General features: G+C 28.0%; 1 protein-coding gene across 7 annotated transcripts in view; it reads right to left on the bottom strand.

The window, feature by feature from the left end:
- LOC122511383 (lachesin-like) overlaps positions 1–18515 on the bottom strand; it is a 493244-nt gene that overhangs the window by 105098 nt on the left and 369631 nt on the right. For all 7 annotated transcript variants that reach the window (XM_043626583.1, XM_043626584.1, XM_043626581.1 and 4 more), the window contains one exon: positions 13009–13084. In XM_043626583.1, the coding sequence (XP_043482518.1) occupies positions 13009–13084 (76 nt within the window). The remainder of the gene's footprint in view (positions 1–13008; positions 13085–18515) is intronic.

Raw genomic sequence — 18515 nt, 5'->3', positions numbered from 1 at the left:
ATCAAACTCTTCATCAAGATGCTTACTTCATATTTTTAATGAACTCTAAAGTTTCTCCTTATGAGTTCTCGCATATTTCGAGCGGACATTGTAATTTATGATATTCAATTTTTATTTTTGGGTAAACATCCAGAAATGTGCATTTTAAATTTATTTCTATTTCTATTATATATTTGTATAAAAGAAAAAATTTGTTCGTTACATACAAGCAAGAAATTAAATTCAAAGCAAAAAGCTCAATCGAATGGATAAGGGGAAAAAGTAGAATAAAAAGAATGAGGAGACAAAAATATATAAAGGAAGAGCAAGGGATGGAAAAAGCGGGAGTTTAAAAACAAAAAAGGAGATTAAAAGACAGAGGGAGAGGGAAAGTTAAAGCTAAAAAGTAAGAGGAGGAGAGCGGAAGAAGATGGGACGAGTTTGATATGGATGAGGATACAGGAGACTAGAATAAAGCCAGATACGAAGAAACAGGGAGCCCTTAGCCCTCAGGCGGTCCTTAATAATAAATTCATATCTCTACAAGCACCCTTTCCCTTTTACCTCTCCTTATACTCTCTTCCTTCCACTCAGTTTTTGCCTCAACCATATACACACCAAGATGGTCCCTTCTCAGTTGAACTACAAATATCTTTTTTATACCGCTTAATAAAACTCGCTTGACATATCTCGACTGCTACCACTTAATTTTCGAAAGCGGCCTGCCCGGCTACTATTCACATTTCGCTTTCTCTCCCACACGACTGTATTCTTTTCCCTTTTCTCGGTAATCCCCAAAACTCTTACCTCGTGGAAAATGAATATTCTCCAGTCTTCCTTGAATTTTATTCCCCACTGAACCTTAATCCTCTATTGTCGAACGTTAAATGTTAAATTCGAGTCACGTGACTCAGACTAGAAAAAAAAATTTATTTTTTCTGTATCTCAAATAATTGAATTAAAAAGAAAACTTACGAATGATAAAATCTATTAGCCAGTTTCTCTAAATATTATATATCTTCACTGAGAAAAATGGAGAGTCAAATTCAGAGGTTCAAAAAGTGTATGTTTCCTTTGCTTATGAAGAGAGTTAAATAGTCCTTCTAAAATAAATTTTGAATTGATAATGGAAATCTACTTGTATATTCTCTCCCATTATATCTGAGGGTTAAAAGTTGCGCAGAAAATGTGTACGATCTCCCAGGCGGAAATTTCCAACCGGCGCGGATCCTAGCCCGTACTGACGCCGGTGTAACTGTACTGGCTCGGAACCGCCTGCCAACCGAATGTGAACGGGCATTCTACCGAATAGTGACTAGGCCAGGAGCGCGCTGGCAACCGGCTCGGAACTGGCATTCTACCGCCCGCTGACCGGCCGGGAGAAGCCGTTCCGTGTATAATTCAACCGGCTGGGACCTGGCACTCTACCGACCGTGGATTTTTCATTTAATACCCAACGGGAAGTTGCCAATGTTAACGATTGGTTCAATAATGGGCCATGCTTGGTACCCAATGGTTTTTTCTTGGCAAAACAATTGGCAACCATCATTGGACCACCAATGGTTTAAACTTGGGATGATCACGCTACTGCCAATGATCGGTAGCCAAGCATCGGGCCAATATTATTTGCCAAGGAATTGCCAAGGAGACAAAATCGATTTTCAAAAGCTTGATTTTTTATTGGCAGCCAACAAAAAACAAAGGTTTTGAAAATTGATTTTTTTTAATTATTAATTAAAATTTATTTTTAAAAAATATATTTTTCAAAAAATTATTTAAAAAAAAAATATATTTTTTTAAATTAATAGAACATATTAATTTAATTTGTCACCTCTGGTAAAACAAAGATGGAAGACTGATAAATTCCCTCACTTTATATTTTACAGTGGAGGGATGACTGTGAATGTCTTTGCGAGAGAGGAGCAGGTACTTATATAGAGCCAGTGAGAAAGGTCACAAGCGAGAACAAATCACTAGCATGCACTCTGGCGGCGCTTGTCGGAAGTGGCGCAACGTTGGTTGCCAAGCGCTGCGTCGATAATGTCAGGATATGCATGCGCGCCAGAAAACAGTTCCGACAAGCGCCGCCAGAGTGCATGCTAGTGATTTCTTCTCGCTTGTGACCTGTTTCACTGGCTCTATATAAGTACCTGCTCCTCTCTCGCAAAGACATTCACAGTTATCCCTCCACTGTAAAATATAAAGTGAGGGAATTTATCAGTCTTTCATCTTTGTTTTACCAGAGGTGACAAATTAAATTAATATGTTCTATTAATTTAAAAAAATATATATTTTTAAAAAATATATTTTTTTTTAAAATAATTTTTTGAAAAATATATTTTTTAAAAATAAATTTTAATTAATAATTAAGAAAAATCAATTTTCAAAACCTTTGTTTTTTGTTGGCTGCCAATAAAAAATCAAGCTTTTGAAAATCGATTTTGTTTCCTTGGCAATTCCTTGGCAACTAATATTGGCCCGATGCTTGGCTACCGATCATTGGCAGTAGCGTGATCATCCCAAGTTTAAACCATTGGTGGTCCAATGATGGTTGCCATTAATGTTCCAATAATGGAACGGAGTTCGCCAAGCATGGCCCATTATTGAACCAATCGTTTACTTCCCATTGGGTAGCCAGCCGAGCGCTGGCATTCTACCGACTGACAACCGGGTCGGATCCAAATGATAATTTCAACAAATATCAATAAAAAAAATAATAATTAATTGCAAAAGATAAATACTAATGACAATTCATTGACAGTTCACTTTACACATTTTTTTTATTTTTTTATACACTTAAACGTAATTTGTTATTACATACACATTTGAAAAATCCTAACGCTTGGAGGTACGAACCTACGCCTAACCGAATATTTACGCACCGAAATCTCGCACGCTAACCACTATGCTACGCTCGCATGGGACTCTCAAATCTTAAATACTCTCAAGTGTCACAAGCTGAAATAAAACTTGTCGAATAACTACGCGTCAATGCTACAGCTATATTTTTATTATTATTTAATATATTAAATAATTGTATCTCAATATAATAATATTGAACATAATAATATTAATAATTTTAATTAATATCACAATAATAATAAATTTATTATTATTGAGATATTATTAATTAACATTAATATTATTGAGAATTAATAATAAATTATTAACATGAATATTAATATTTATTAATATTAATAATTTATTATTAATTCTCAATAATATTAATTAATAATATCTCAATAATAATAAATTTATATTAATAGTATAAATTTATTTATAATAATTATAAACTATAAGTGCACAACAAATTTTTTTAATTGCTTAATTTTGAAAAAACTCTTAATAAATAATTACTTAATATTTTGATTAAATTCATTTATTAATTAATCATTATTTTCTAAAATAATGCAATTAATTATTGTAATAATTATTTAGTTATGACACATTTATTGAAAATAAATTTATAATGTGATTTATAATGTGACAATAAATGACGACATCCGCAGTCGGATCCGGCCCAGCACCGAGCCAGTACGGACTAAACATATCCGTCATTCTTCCGACGCCGCAGAAGAATAAGATCCGCCGGCGGAAGAAATCCAGTACCGAGCCGGTACTGACAATAGTGGGAAGACGGTTCCGACAGTCGGAGCATAATCTGTACCGCGCCGGTTGCTTTTTCAGATCCGAATCGGTACAGACCGTCGGTACTTGCGGTCTGTACGGGCGCGGATCCCAGCCGGTTGTAAATTCCGACATTCGTCCGACTTTTCCGCCTGGGCTGATGCGCGCGAAATTATTTTTCTGACATTTTATGTATTTAATTTAGGGGTTAGGTTGCCATATTTATTCATTTCGCGCCGGATAAGGAAGGGATTTCTCAAGATGGTTAATTTGTCCCTCTGTTATAAACTCATTTTCCCTCCAAGAGAAATGGCACGAATATCTGTCAATGGTGTATTTGAACATTTAGATTGTTATCCAATAGCTAACTCTCAAATATCAACGATTTGTCCCTCCAGATGTTTAGTCCAATACTCCAGTTTTCTCAGTGTTGAGTGAGTTAGGACACGGCACGAATTTTCGTATTTTTATTAATTTATTTATTAATTGTTAACGTCCATTTTATAGTTCACTTTTATGATTTTCACTATTCGCCAATTGTCTTCAATTTCTTTCACTTCACGTGTTCAAATAATTGTTTTTTTTAAGTAATACAACACTAATTTTTTCCTTAAAAGAGTTCCTATCTATTTAACTTTAAAAACTTAAAATAGTTTTTAAATTAGTCAAATTTTTAAGAAACTACAGCGTTTTTTGTAAAAAAAAGTCAATTTTGCAATTTTTTGGTGTTTTTTTTTGTTTTAACAGTTTTTTTTCAAAATTCTTTTAATTTATAAAAATATGAATAATATCATTGTGTTCCTTACTAAAAAACCAATCAAATTCACTATACATAATTTTTGTACGTCAAATAAAAACCTTATAAAACAAGTTTAAAGCATGGGGTGTCAGGATACCCCAGTTACTCCTTAGATGGTGAGTAAATTCACGTACTCCTTCTACACGGAAAAAATTAGTCGCTGAAGTTTTCAGCTACTAATTAAAGACTCTCGGATATGAAAAAAAACTTTACGGACTTTTTGAAATACTCTTCGCTTTTATCAGAAATTCTCTGAAAAAAGTTGAGGACGTTTTATAAACCTAGTAGCGGAAAATAGTCGTAGAATTATTGTAACACTTTGATAGAAATTTTCGTCGACGAGTCGCGGAAAATGATGCGCAGAAAAGATGCGCAAACTCTCAGGCGGTAAACGTCACGTGAAATAATTTTGACTGACTTTGTTTACGTATTTTTTATTTTTATTTATTTATTTTTATTTTTTTTTATTTTTCTTTATTTACTTTTTATTTATTTATTTTTTTTATTTTTTTCTTAGCAATGTCAAATCAATTATTAAATAACAAAATTATAAAAAATAAAACAGTTTGTACAGGTATCATTACTTTTCAATGTGAAAGTGACTATTTTTATTTTCATTGGTATCGCGCACCTTTACGATGGAGGAGTTTGAAAATCCGGTAAGAAATTTAAAATAATTTGTGACAATTAAATACCAACTTTAAATGAATATTTTGTTTCATCAAAAAATATAATCACTCTCGAGCTTATTTCATTATAATTTAATTGTTAATAATACTTTTAATACGCACATTATAAATTTATAGAAATTGTAGAAATATATTTTAATATTTATTTACATATTTTATATTCAAAATTTTTAGGATTGTTTATTATGAATTAATATAATTTATTATTGATTATAATAATAATATATAATATATCAAATCATATTATTCAAAATAATAAAAAACATAATAACATACAGTAATATAAAATATAATTATTAATCGTTAAAGAAGTTTTTACAGTAATTAACAGAAAAAAATTTGTTTGGTTTAATTATTTTTTTCATTAAATATTATAATTCTTCTATACATATGTGATAAATTAAAAATAATAAAATGGAAATAAGTGTGAAATAGTCCTTAACGCATACTGAAATACTCTTTAAAATTCTAAAATATGTTGAGCAGAAATATTTGAGATTTATAATTTTCAAAATATTGCACTTTTTCTCGCAAGCGGTAAAGAAATGTTTCATTTAATATATAAGGACGATGAAAAAGTAGATTTGTAGCGTGCGAAAGCGTAGGGTAATATATGCGTGTTAGTTATTTAGTTTGACGTAGGAAATTAGTGTTTAAATAGTGTTCGATTACATGTGATAAGTGTCGTGATTATGTATAAATGTACAAGTGTAATTAAATATAAGGCATAATAAGAATAAAATAAATAAGAACTGAAAGAATTTTTTTTTTTTCATTGGTCGGCCGAATTTTTCATTTTCCGCGACTATCGATGAAAGTTTAGAATACTATAAAACAAGATTTCCGCGACTGTCGCCAAATCGTTCGCGCGCCGGCTGTGTTTTCATTTTCCGCGACTGACGCTGAAAGTTTCGAATCCTTTTTCTAAATTCTCTTCGAATGTAGTTTATTTTTCCTGCAACCTGTTAATATGATTTTTAAAACTCAGTGATGTTAAAAATTTAAATACTTTCCACTAAATCCGAGAGTCTTTTACAAAGTCGCGGAAAATTTCAGCAACTAATTTTTTCCGTGTAGGGTTAAAATTGTGAAGATTAACAAAACAAACAAAAAGTGAATTGATAGTGTTTGTTCAATTATTATCATAATTACTTTTATTATTTTATAAATTATAAAATTAATAAAATAACTGAATTTATCACAAAGATATTGTGGTGAAGTGCATTAAAATCTGATATTTATAAATTATTCCATTAAATATATGAAGACCTCCACGGAATAACGATCTATGGCACATTTTAACATAAATCCAATTGTAATGAAAATATGTAGACGTATTATTGAATTTTCAGCCTAAATGAATAAAATATTGTAGTTGGAATAATGATTTATGGCAATTCAAAGTTGAAAATTTTAAGCATTTTGAAATGTGCCACAGATCGTTATTCCGTGGAGGTCTTCATATATCCATTTAATAAGTAATAATTATTTAACTCTCGATTAAATGATGTTTAATGAATAATTTAATAATCTACAAATATTTAATGCAGAAATTAAAATTGTCAATCGCTACACAACTCAATAGTAATACTGTCTGTTGTAAATATTAACACAACGTCTACACATACCATTGGTAATTAATTAACAGATTAATTACACGAATTATGCTGATTTAATCGAATAAAACTAATTGAGATTTGATCTTAATTACCAGCAAATTATAATTGATTAATATAAAGTACCTTTTCACTTAATTAGTTCAAACTCTACTCGAGAACAATGTAAAATTATTAAGTTTCAAAATATGGGTCAATTAGGATCTATTATACAACTGTTGGAATATATCATATGTCGTAATATAACATACGTGTAATATAAGTATTATTATTATTATTATTATTATTCTACTAAAATGTACTATTTACTACTTTTTTTACTATTTGTTACTATTTAGCTACATTTCTTACATTATTGACACAATATAAAAGCTACTTTTTTCTATTTTTGAGAATTTGCACAACTTTAAAATCGCTAATAGTTGGAATAAAAGAATTATTCTCAAAAATTTTATTAAAATTCTTAGAAACAATTAAAATAATTTTTATAAAATTCTTTCAAACTATTCAATTATTTTCAAAAAGTCGAAATTCAATTATTTTCAATATCTACTAATTTAATAAAAAATTTCCCAATAGAATTCAAATATTTTTAAAAAAACGTTATAAAATATTTTGCAAACATTCAATTATTTTCGTAAATAACAAAATTTCAGAGGAATTCAATTATTTAAAAATTAAAACACAGTTGTCATAAAATTTTCCGAAAAAATCAATTATTTAAAAAGGTTTGTACTAAATTCTTTGCAAGAATTAAATTATTTAAAAATAATTTAATAAAATTCTTTGCAAGAATTAAATTATTTAAAAATAATTTAATAAAATTCTTTGCAAAATTCAATTATTTTTACAACTAATAACACTCATCGCAGGATTTTAATTATTTTTAATATAATTTAAAATAAATTCCTAGAAAAATGCTATTATTCTTAAAAATTTTATTAAAATTCTTCAAAAGAATTCGATTATTTTTAAAAATTTGATATTTATTTATTAGATTTGAATAATTATTTACAATACATTTTTCATTAAATTTCTGGAAAGAATTTAATTATTTTTAAAAATTTTAATGAAATTCTTCATAGAAATTTTATTAATTTCAAAGATTTGTCGAAATTCAATTATTTTTAATATCTACTATTTCAATAAAATTTTCCAAAAGAATTCAATTATTTTCAAAAAGTTTAACAACTTTTGTTGACAGAATTAACTCTTTTTTAAAATCGTTATTCAATTACTTTCAGTACAATTTTAATTAGAGGTGTGCATTTAATCGAGTCAAACCGAACATTAATCGACTCGGCAACAGAGAATTCGAATCGGAGATAATTCGATTCGAACTAGTCAATTCGAAAATCGACGTTTTGAATTTCGAATTGCACAACTCGACTCGTTCTACTTTCGATTCGAATCGGCTAATTCGAAATTTCGAATTGCGAATTGCACGACTCGACTAGGTTAACTTTCGATTCGAATCGGACAATTCGAAATTCGAAGTTTCGACTTTCGAATTACTCGACTCGACTCGATTTTCGAATCAAGTCGGCCAATTCGAATATCGAAGTTAGACTTTCGAATTGCTATGTAATGTGCTATGATGTGTATGCTGTATGTTATGCAATTCGAAAGTCGAAACTTCCAATTTCGAATTGTCCGATTAAACTCCTCGTACTAACTTGAATTTTATTCGAAACAATTAAATTTCATTTTTTAAAATTATTTTTATATATTACTTTTATAAATAATAACATTTTCATTGGAATTCAATTATTTCATTAATTTAATTAAATTTAATTTTAATTGTTTTTAATACAAATTTAAATAAATTCTTTGAAAAATGTAATTATTCTTGAAAATTTTATTACAAATTCATGGAAAGAATTCAATTACTTTAAAAAGTTTTGATAAAGTTCTTGTAAGAATTTATTTTTAAGAAATATTCAATTATTTATTTTTGTATTTAAATAATTGAATACTTGTAGAAATTTCAAATGAAAAATGATTTAAAATTGAATTTCAGTTAAAAATTATCGAGTACGAAAATTAAGGTCAAATTAAAATCATTTATTAAAACTATTAATTAATTGATTCATTATTCAATTAATTATTAAATTAATAGAACCACAAACAGCGAGTTGGAGCACAAAACGCAATAATAATTTTTATTATTATTTATAATAATAAAAATAATCTAAAAATCGGAAATACAAGAAAGAATGTCTGCTTTTGGAAAAATTGCAAAAGATAAGAGTTTTTTATTTAAAAAGTTTCGAATTAAGTTACGAAAGAAGAATTCATTTCTGACTAACCTTTGATCTATTCTTTTCCTCACAAAATGATTTTTCTTTACACAATATCGAATTCGTTTTTAAACTTATATTTCTATCGTTTCTCTTCTGGATTATTTGCAGACGAAACGATTAGAAAATGAAAGAAATTGATCCCAAGTTGATATGTTTTTCAATACGAAAGAAGAAATATAATTCAGTACTGAGTAAAATAGAGCAAATAGAAATTTTTGCTATAGTCGAAAAATTCTGATTTTGTGGCTAAAGTCAAAGAATTTCTAAAGATGATGTTTTATTGTTTTAAAAAATAGATTTCGATAAATAAAGAATAATTTTCCATTACACTATGGTTCAAAAATAAATATTTAAAAAGTTATGGTTAAAAAACTGATTTGTCCCATTGAATTCAATGCATTGTTTGTCCTCCGGTAAATCAGCTGATGTCAGCCATATTGGATTTCCCCCACCCAACTTGAACTACCTTATTGTATTTAAATGTTTGTCAGTAGTACTATCGAATTTTAGGCAGACAAGCCTTTCTTTAATTCATTTGACAAATAGCAGTAACAGTAACTTAAGTCAAACAGTTTCTTTCCATTTCTCTTTCGATATTCGCAATATCAGTAGTACGAGTCAGCGTATGTCGGACACAACATTTCTAAATGCCTCTTACTTTTATTTGAGCAGTAAACGTCAATTTAGTTCAAACGGAATTTTTTTTTAAATTGCCGTAAATTTGATATCACTATACTAAAAGTCAGTTTCAGATAAGAAATTTACTTCCAATTCTTGTTTGTTTTCTTCCAGTATACCTAGTTATTTTTTCCGTGTCACTTGCTTTTAAAATGTAGTGAAGTAGTAGAAAAAATTTCTAGTGAGACAAGAGCGTGTAATTCACAATAGATTTTTTTGTCTCAACTTGATAATCTTAGAAAAACTGTGTAAATAAAGAAACAAAGAATTAAATATTTGAAGATCGATAGCGATGAGTAATTCGCGAGACTAATATAGAAATTAAACAGCAAGACTAAAGCATCTCATTTCATCGGCCAGGTTTAGTGTAAGAAGAAATGGTGAGAGGCAAAGTTCGCTCTCTTTTTGCAGCCAGCCTTTTATGCTAAACGCTCTCTTCATTTGAATGGCGCTAATGCGAAAAACCGATGCATGCTAATGGAGAGCACACGACTCTGTCTACTCGTCGCATACAAACCAACCCTTCATGTCATATGCATACGTTACGACCGTGAAATCATCCAACTACCTTTCCCACCTAACGAGCATTGAGCTATAGTTGACCCAACTATAGTCACTTTCTATGCTTTTAAACTCATAAAATCTGCAATATTTTACGAAAATATCTATTTTGGATTACACGCTCTTGTCTCACTGGACATTTTTTCTACCACTTTTAAAAGTAGAAGAAACATTTTTTTTTACATTTTAAAAGCAAGTGACACGAAAAAATTACTATACTGGAAGAAAACAAACTGTTTGACTTCAAGTAACTTTTACTGCTATTTGTCAAAAGAATTAAAAAAAGATTTGTCTGGCTAAAATTCTGTATTACTACTGCCAAAAATTACAAGCATTGAGAAAATTGGTGTAACATTTACAAAGATTAAAAAATATTCCGCCTGACTTAAATTGACTTTCACTACTGATAAAAAATTATAAAGAGACATTTAGAAATGATGTGTCTGATAAACGCTGACTTCTACTACTAATATACCAAATTTAAGGGAAGACTTAGACTACATTTTTAACTATATCAAGAAAATGATTTAAATTTACCACAAACTTATTATTCATAATAATTTTTGGAGAGGACCATTGATTTACAGATATTTATCAAACTCATTAAATAAAAAAAAGTCTTGTCTGACTAAAATTCGATATTACTACTGACAAAGATTTAAATACAATTCTTCCTTTCTATGATGAAGCAAAAAAATTTTAACTGACTGAATTTGACTTAGACTACTGATATAAAAATAAAAGAGATTCAAAAATTTTTGTCTAACAAGCTTTGACTTTTACTACTGACATAAGATTTAAAAGAAAAGGAATGAAAAGGTTAGATATAAAATAGTTTTGAATGATATTTATACAATGAATGAAATAAAGAATACGACTTGTCTGACTAAAATTTGATATTACTAATAAAAAAATTTAAAAATATAAAAATTATAGAAATAAATTACAAAAAATTACTGTCTGCCGAAAAGACACTGATAATCCAACCATTCAAAATTTACAAGAATTAATAAAAAACCAGCCTGACCTAAATTAACTTTTACTACTGATACAAAACTAATGCTGGTTCAAGTTTCGTCTGACAAGCACTGACTTTTTCCACATTCTGTTTTTAACAGAGTGTTCTTATTAAATTAATTATTTTTCCTTCTGTAGATTAGTAATTCATTTTTTTTTCTTGAAAAATTTTTGCTATGTGTTGGTATTTGTAAAATATTGATTTCAAACGTTGGTTCAGTATTGGTAACCAATAAATAACCAAGCATTAATTTAATTTTAAAGCATTGGTAAATAATTGGTCATTAATATGGGTCCAATCTTTGTTGCCAATGAATAACCAAGGCTTGGAAAGTCCGGCATTTGCCTTGGCAGCCAATAGTGATCCAATATTGGCTGCCAATGCTTGTCAAAGTCGTGATCATCCCAAGACTCTAGCAATAATAGCCCAATATTGGTTGCTAATGTTTGACCAAGAAAAATCTGTTGGCAGCAAATATTGGTCCATTATTTAGCCAATGGTGACCATTGGCAATTTCCCATTGGGAAGATATACAAGAAATGAAAAGTATTTAACTTGCATTAACTTTTACTGATACTTTTACAAAATGAATTAAATAAAGAAAGAGTCTTGTCTGACTAAATGTGTATTTTACTACTGTCGTAGTAGATACAAGCACTTAGAGAATTACTGCTTGCTAAACACTCACATTTACCGTTCTAATAGGAACTTTACAAGAATTCAAAAATATTCCTTTGTATTTATAAATACCTTTGTTACTTATAAAAAGACTTGAATAAATAAACATTCTGTCTGACTTAAACTGCATTTTACTACTAATATAATTAGAAGCATTCAAGAAAGTTGTGTCTGACGTTGACCTTTACTACTGTCAACATGTTTATGTAGAACACGAAACTTTAGATTTGAATTTACTTTTACAATTGTCTGACCTATGTTGACTTGTACTACTTAACTGTTAGTTAAAATTTGAAAACAAGTAAAGTTACTTTCTATAGGTCAGTATTTTGCTCATTAACAAATCAGTATTGCTTTTATGACTCGCTACATCGTGTTTTACTGTTGAAGAATTTGAGAAAAATTTCTGACCAAAACTACATTTTACTCCTGAACTCGTAAAAGTCCGACATTAGCTAATTTGTACTACTGACTTTTACTGCTATTACAGAAATTACAAAAATTAGGAAAGTTTTAATTAAACTAAAACTAACTTTACAATTTTTACCTTTTTTAGAGCACTTCGATTAAAATATTCATATAAAATTTTTACTACTTAAATAATTCCATACTTTTGAAAAATTCGATTTAATTTTTCGTTTAAATGAAAATAAATAAATAAATTCAATTTGTTGAAGAATTTTTTAATAATTTTTGAGATGAGCAGATAATATTGAAAATTTGCCATAAAAAGAACTATAAATTAAACATATATATATATATATAATTATAAAGAGATTTAATTTATTTTCTTTTGTACTTATTGATTGACGACGGGTTTACTGCGACCCACGTTTTACCTTTCGATCAGTGACGTCGTAAATGCAGCCACTCAAATTTACGACTCGTACACGCTTCTCACTTACAAAGAAGAATGAAAAGCAAAAGAGAAAAACTTGGCTTTGAGTTCCAAATAAACGAATATAACAAATTAGAAAATAATACAAATATACCTATCAACCTACCAATCAATCGCTAAAAAAATTTTTAATTTTTTTATAAAACAAAAAAAGTTACTCACCATAAATACGAATTGTACCATCTGTCTCTCCTCGCGGATTTTTTGCTATACAATTGTAGCTTCCATAATCTGACATCTGAAAAAAATTGAGTTATAAACAACAAAATAATTGCAAAAAAAAAATGGAAAAAACAAATAAAAGCACTCTCTCGAAAAAAACGTGTCATGTGCAAACTGGCTTTGTTGAATTATTACTAAAGGTTCAACGAATCAATATATCTACTGCTTTCTACTATACTGCAGATTGTTAAATAATCGAAATCTTTACTCTTCCTCTTTCTATATATATATATATATATATATGATACAAGTGCACGTTGTGATTTCCTATCAGATAAATTCATAAATGTGAACTGGTTTACTCTCAAAACATGAAAGGGCTGTTTATTTTGGTTTCATGAATATCCACCTGTCTTTTGTTACTTTTGCAAATTTTATTTACTCGTCGTTATTATTCCAGTTTCTAGTCTAAAAGGTACCACAAACTAGCGTCTATTGTGCAAAAATATGATGCAACGCTTATATTGTAATACAATTTTTATAGCTTATTTTAGTTAAATTTTGTAAAGGAGCTTATTTTAATCAAAAATCTGACGAATGTCTGTTCGTCAGATTTTTTATCAAGTTTTGTTCTTTATTATAAATTATTTAATAAATAATTTTACATAGAAATTTCAAAAATTATTCTTATAAAATTCTTGTCAAAATTTCAACTATTTTAAAATTCTTTGCAAGAATTTAATTATTTTCAATACAATACAATTATTCGTATAAAAGTTGATAAATTTCTTTGCAGAATTTCAATTATTTTGAGTTTTTCGCGTAAATAGGGAGTTTTTACCAAAAATTTTTTTTCTGTGCCACAAAAAAAATATTAGGAGGCAATGCTTCCAGTTGTACACGAAGTAGTATAAGGAGACCCATTGCCATATATTGAAATGGTTCCACTTTTTGGATCAGCTTTAGAGCCCAAATGGGCACTTTGCGATTTTATTTAATTGAAAAAAATTTATAAGCTTCAATTGATGCTCGTTCGTGAAATGTGTAATTATTTATCACTTAAGAAAATATTAATGTTTAAAAAACATTGAAAAAATTATTTTAAACAATATTTGATACAATTGTCTAAAAAGATATACATTTACAATATAATTAGTTTAATTATTCAACTTTTAATTCTGCTTACCGCAGCAATTAAAACATTCATGTGAAATACATGGGCAATTGACAATAGCGCAATACAATTGACACAGCGCGCGGGATATTCTGATATTTTTTGATACTTTTGATCTTTTTAAATATTTAAATTTAATCAAAAGCTAGAATTTTATAAGCCATTAATTTTTGCAAAAACTTCTTAAGAATACAAACAATTATTTTAATAAATTATAAATTTAATTCCTTTGCTATAAATATATTTTTTTTATATGCAAAAGATATCTTGGCTGAAATGCCGCAGAAACTAGTGCACTTATCCTATATGCTGCCATATAGGTCAGGAAATTAAGAGAAAAACCAGTGAATTTTTTCGAAATTATTGGAAAAAGTATTAAATTTCTGGAATTGATAAAAATAATTCTGGTATTTTGTGTCCAGAAACCTTTGAAATTTTTAAAAATATTTAATCTTTTCGTATTAAAATTATTAATTGGGGTAAATTAATTAATTAAATATTTAATTGAAACATCACGACTTTCAATATAAAACCTTAAAAATTTATTCTCTATCTGGACAGTAATGGAACTTTATAGAATATGAAATTGAATATTTATTTTTATTTATTTTATTTATTTTTACACTCGTCTTTTGCCTAATACTAGCGTTTACCGGACAATAATCGACAGTCCACATAATTATGTGTACTGTCGATTATTGTCCGGTACACACCATTACACACCATACCTCGACGTCAAACCTCCCGCTTAGATTATCTCACGTGTCGGAAAAATCCCAGGCTAATGGGCGCGAACCAAGTACCCTTGGTCCTACAGCGTCCGCCGAGCGAGGCATTTATCCGACCGAGCTAATCTCTCGGTTATATGAAATTGAATATATTTTAAATAACTTAATCCATTATAATCTTTTTTAAAATTATTATTATAAAATAAGTTGTATATTTTTTTATAATTTTGGTGCTCATTTCATTAACACTTTGCTTCCTCATAGAGATAATAATAATAGAAACATATGAATAACTTTTTATAAATATGGTAAAAGTGATTGAATCTTGAGTCAATTAATGTATTTCTAAGTACCCTACAAGATAATTATAATAGTTTTATAGTTAAACAAAAATTTTCAAACAAAAAAATTGAGAAAATGTCATTTTCCACAATTTTTGGTTTTTAAAATATCAATAATTTCGAAATTTATTATCGAATTAGGTTCAAAAATAGCTAAATCGAAGCGTTTTTTAATGCTCTACAAGTTGGTAATGATAATTTGTAAATAACTTCTACATTTTTCAACAAAATTTTCAAAAAATCTTATTTTCCAAAATTTTTTATTTTTAAAAGTTTAATATCTCCGGTCAATATGGACGAAAATTTTTAATTATGGCTCAAAAGATGCGTCTAAAAAACTCTACAAAATTATGGAAAAACATTTATAGGTGTCCTAACATTTTTTTAAAGTTATGGGCAAAAAACGTTTTTTTGCAAAATTAAAAATCAAAAAAAAATTTAGTTAAACTTTATTAATCTATCTCAAAGTACTCTCATTTTATGTCCGCAGGTGAGATCTACAATTAAAAAAAAAAATGCAACCCAAAAGCTCTTCATGATTTCGAGATATTCATTATATTATATATATATATATATATATATATATATATATATATATATATATATATATATATATATATATATATATATATATATATATATATTAGGGGGGCTTCGCCCCCCTGCGCGCTTCGCGCGCCAACCCCCTATCCCTATTTTTATATTTATTTTAATTTAAATTTTTATAAATTTAAAATAATGTTTTCTTACATGGAAAACACTGCATGGTTGGGACAACCATATATATATTGAAAAATACGGGATATCCATTTTTTTTCTATGGATGTGTCAACTAAATAAATGAATGTGGTATATGGATGTGATAACCTTAAAAATGGATATTCCGTATTTTTCAATATATATGGTTGTCCCAACCATGCAGTTTTTTCCGTGTATATGAATGCATCATAATAAATTACATACAACCCCCTATCTGTATTTTTTATATTTATTTTAATTTTTATAAATTTCAAATAATGTTTTTTTAATATGAATGCATCATAATAAATTACAATAAGTATATGACAAAGTACACATGGATTTTGAAGTAATGAAACAATCGTTATTGACCTTTTTTTAACCTATATGTGAAAAATTAGATTAAATTTTGACTTATATTTTGACTCTATTTAATTTTAAAGTTATGTTTGCTTTCCCACCTATTATTCTGACCTAATTTTGGTGTTTTATTTTTACTCTCTCACCTATAACTTTTAAACTAAGTTTGAGGTTATGTTTTCCTCTAAAGGAAAATAAATTTTAATAAAATTTTTAAAAATAGATGTCAGTTTATAACATCTTTTATTTTGATTTAAACTTACTATTAAAATTTAAGTCAAGCTTCTTTTAACCTATAGGTCAAAAATTTTGTCAAATTTTAATATAAGGTAACGACCTCTTGAAGTATCCTAATTAATTTGCTTTTTTGATAAGTAGGTTAAAAAATATGTCAAATTTGACCTAAATTATGAGGGAAGGTCAGGTCAGAAGGAGTTTTCTCGACAATTTTTGCGGTGTAGATAAAAACTGCTCTTAAAATTTAGGTTCGTCAATTTTCTCCGTTTCGGTCAAAATCTTTTAAAATTGACCTACATTTTGAGAGCAGAGGGAATTGTTTGTCAATTTTTTACCTGTAGGTTAAAACTGCCCTTTAAATTGACCTAAATTTTGAGGGCAGAGGGATTAGTTTATCAATTTTTGACCTGAAGGTTAAAACTGCCCTTAAAATTGACCTGAATATGGGTCAAATGTAACTTGTTTCTGACGATGGGCCTACCTTAACAGTGGGCCAACCTTGACTATGTGCCCTTTCTAAAGGGCCCTTAGAAATGACTGAATCAGCGACGGCGGCGGCGAAATGATTTTATATTATAGGGATAGATATATTCATTATATATTCACTTCCTTTTCACCTCACTTTCACTTCATATTCACTTCACTTTCACTCTACTTGACTATTATTCCATTTTCACTTCACTTCTACCTCACTTTCACTTCACATTCGCTTTAAAGTGGAGTAAAAGTGAAGTGAAAATGGAGTTACTTAAATGAAGTGAAAGTCAAGTGAACAAGTTGTTCATTTCATGACCATTTAGCTTCCTCAATGTATAAAAATTGCGGTTTTGCAAACTTTTGAAAAACTATGTACAAAAGGGTTCGTCCAGAAGATTTGTTAAAAATAAAATTATATAAATCATTTATAATTTATAAGTTGTTATATAAATATTTGGTGAAATTTACACTTTCATTTGCCAATTGGTTCTTTTTTATGATAAAATAATCATTTCAAAATATAAATATTAATATTAAATAAATTATGAAAAAATACAAAATTTGAATTTTTTTTTTAAAAGAAAAATATTTATTAATTTGATAAATTTTGATAAAATATATACTTTGTATACATCAATCGATTCGTTTTCTTGTCAGGAATGTAATTTTGAGAATAATTAATAAAAATATTAACAAATAAAAAAATTATTTCAAAAAATACAAAAAAAAATTCTTTCTGAATTTTAAAAAAATTGTATTAAAAAAAATTTTGTAGATATTTTTGAAAATCCTTGCGTCAGATTTTAGGTATTAATGACTGCAATAAACCTGCAAAATTTCAGGACAATCCATCAAAATTTGTTTGAGATAATTTGTACACAATTTTTGTGACATACACACACACACACACACACGGAGAGAGATTTTGTATTAATATTTGTTAAAATTGGCAATAGAATTTAATATATTCTTTTTCAATTTAGGGAAATCGTGTTTTATATTAAAAATTAATATTGTGCATATTAGTAGGCAGCCCTTGATATATTTTACAAAAATTAATAAAATTGTAATACAATTTAATAAAAGAATTATAATTTTTAAAAATGACTATATTAAAATCGCAGTCCGTGAAAGTATCGAAAGAATAAGAAAAATTGAAATAGTTCTTTTAAATTTTAGAATAAAATACATATTTCAATCTTTAATATAGTCAATACTAAAAATTATGAGTGAGTCGAAAAGGACAGGAAATAAAAAGACGTAGGAAGGAGGAGGATAGAATTATCGTTTCGAAAGTATTTCGCACACACACTAATGAGCTAACGCAAGCATCATACTATACATCATACTATACAAACACAAACTATATACAATTTCGGAGATCTATGTTAAAACCTATAAACGCATACATATAAACTTAACTTAAATACAAATAAACGCAATAACGCACGC

The sequence above is a fragment of the Leptopilina heterotoma genome, unplaced genomic scaffold (genome assembly GCF_015476425.1).
Source record: "Leptopilina heterotoma isolate Lh14 unplaced genomic scaffold, ASM1547642v1 Lhet_81, whole genome shotgun sequence".
NCBI lineage: Eukaryota > Metazoa > Arthropoda > Insecta > Hymenoptera > Figitidae > Leptopilina > Leptopilina heterotoma.
Note: the sequence above shows the minus strand (reverse complement) of the source record. Positions and strands in the feature narration are given on the sequence as shown.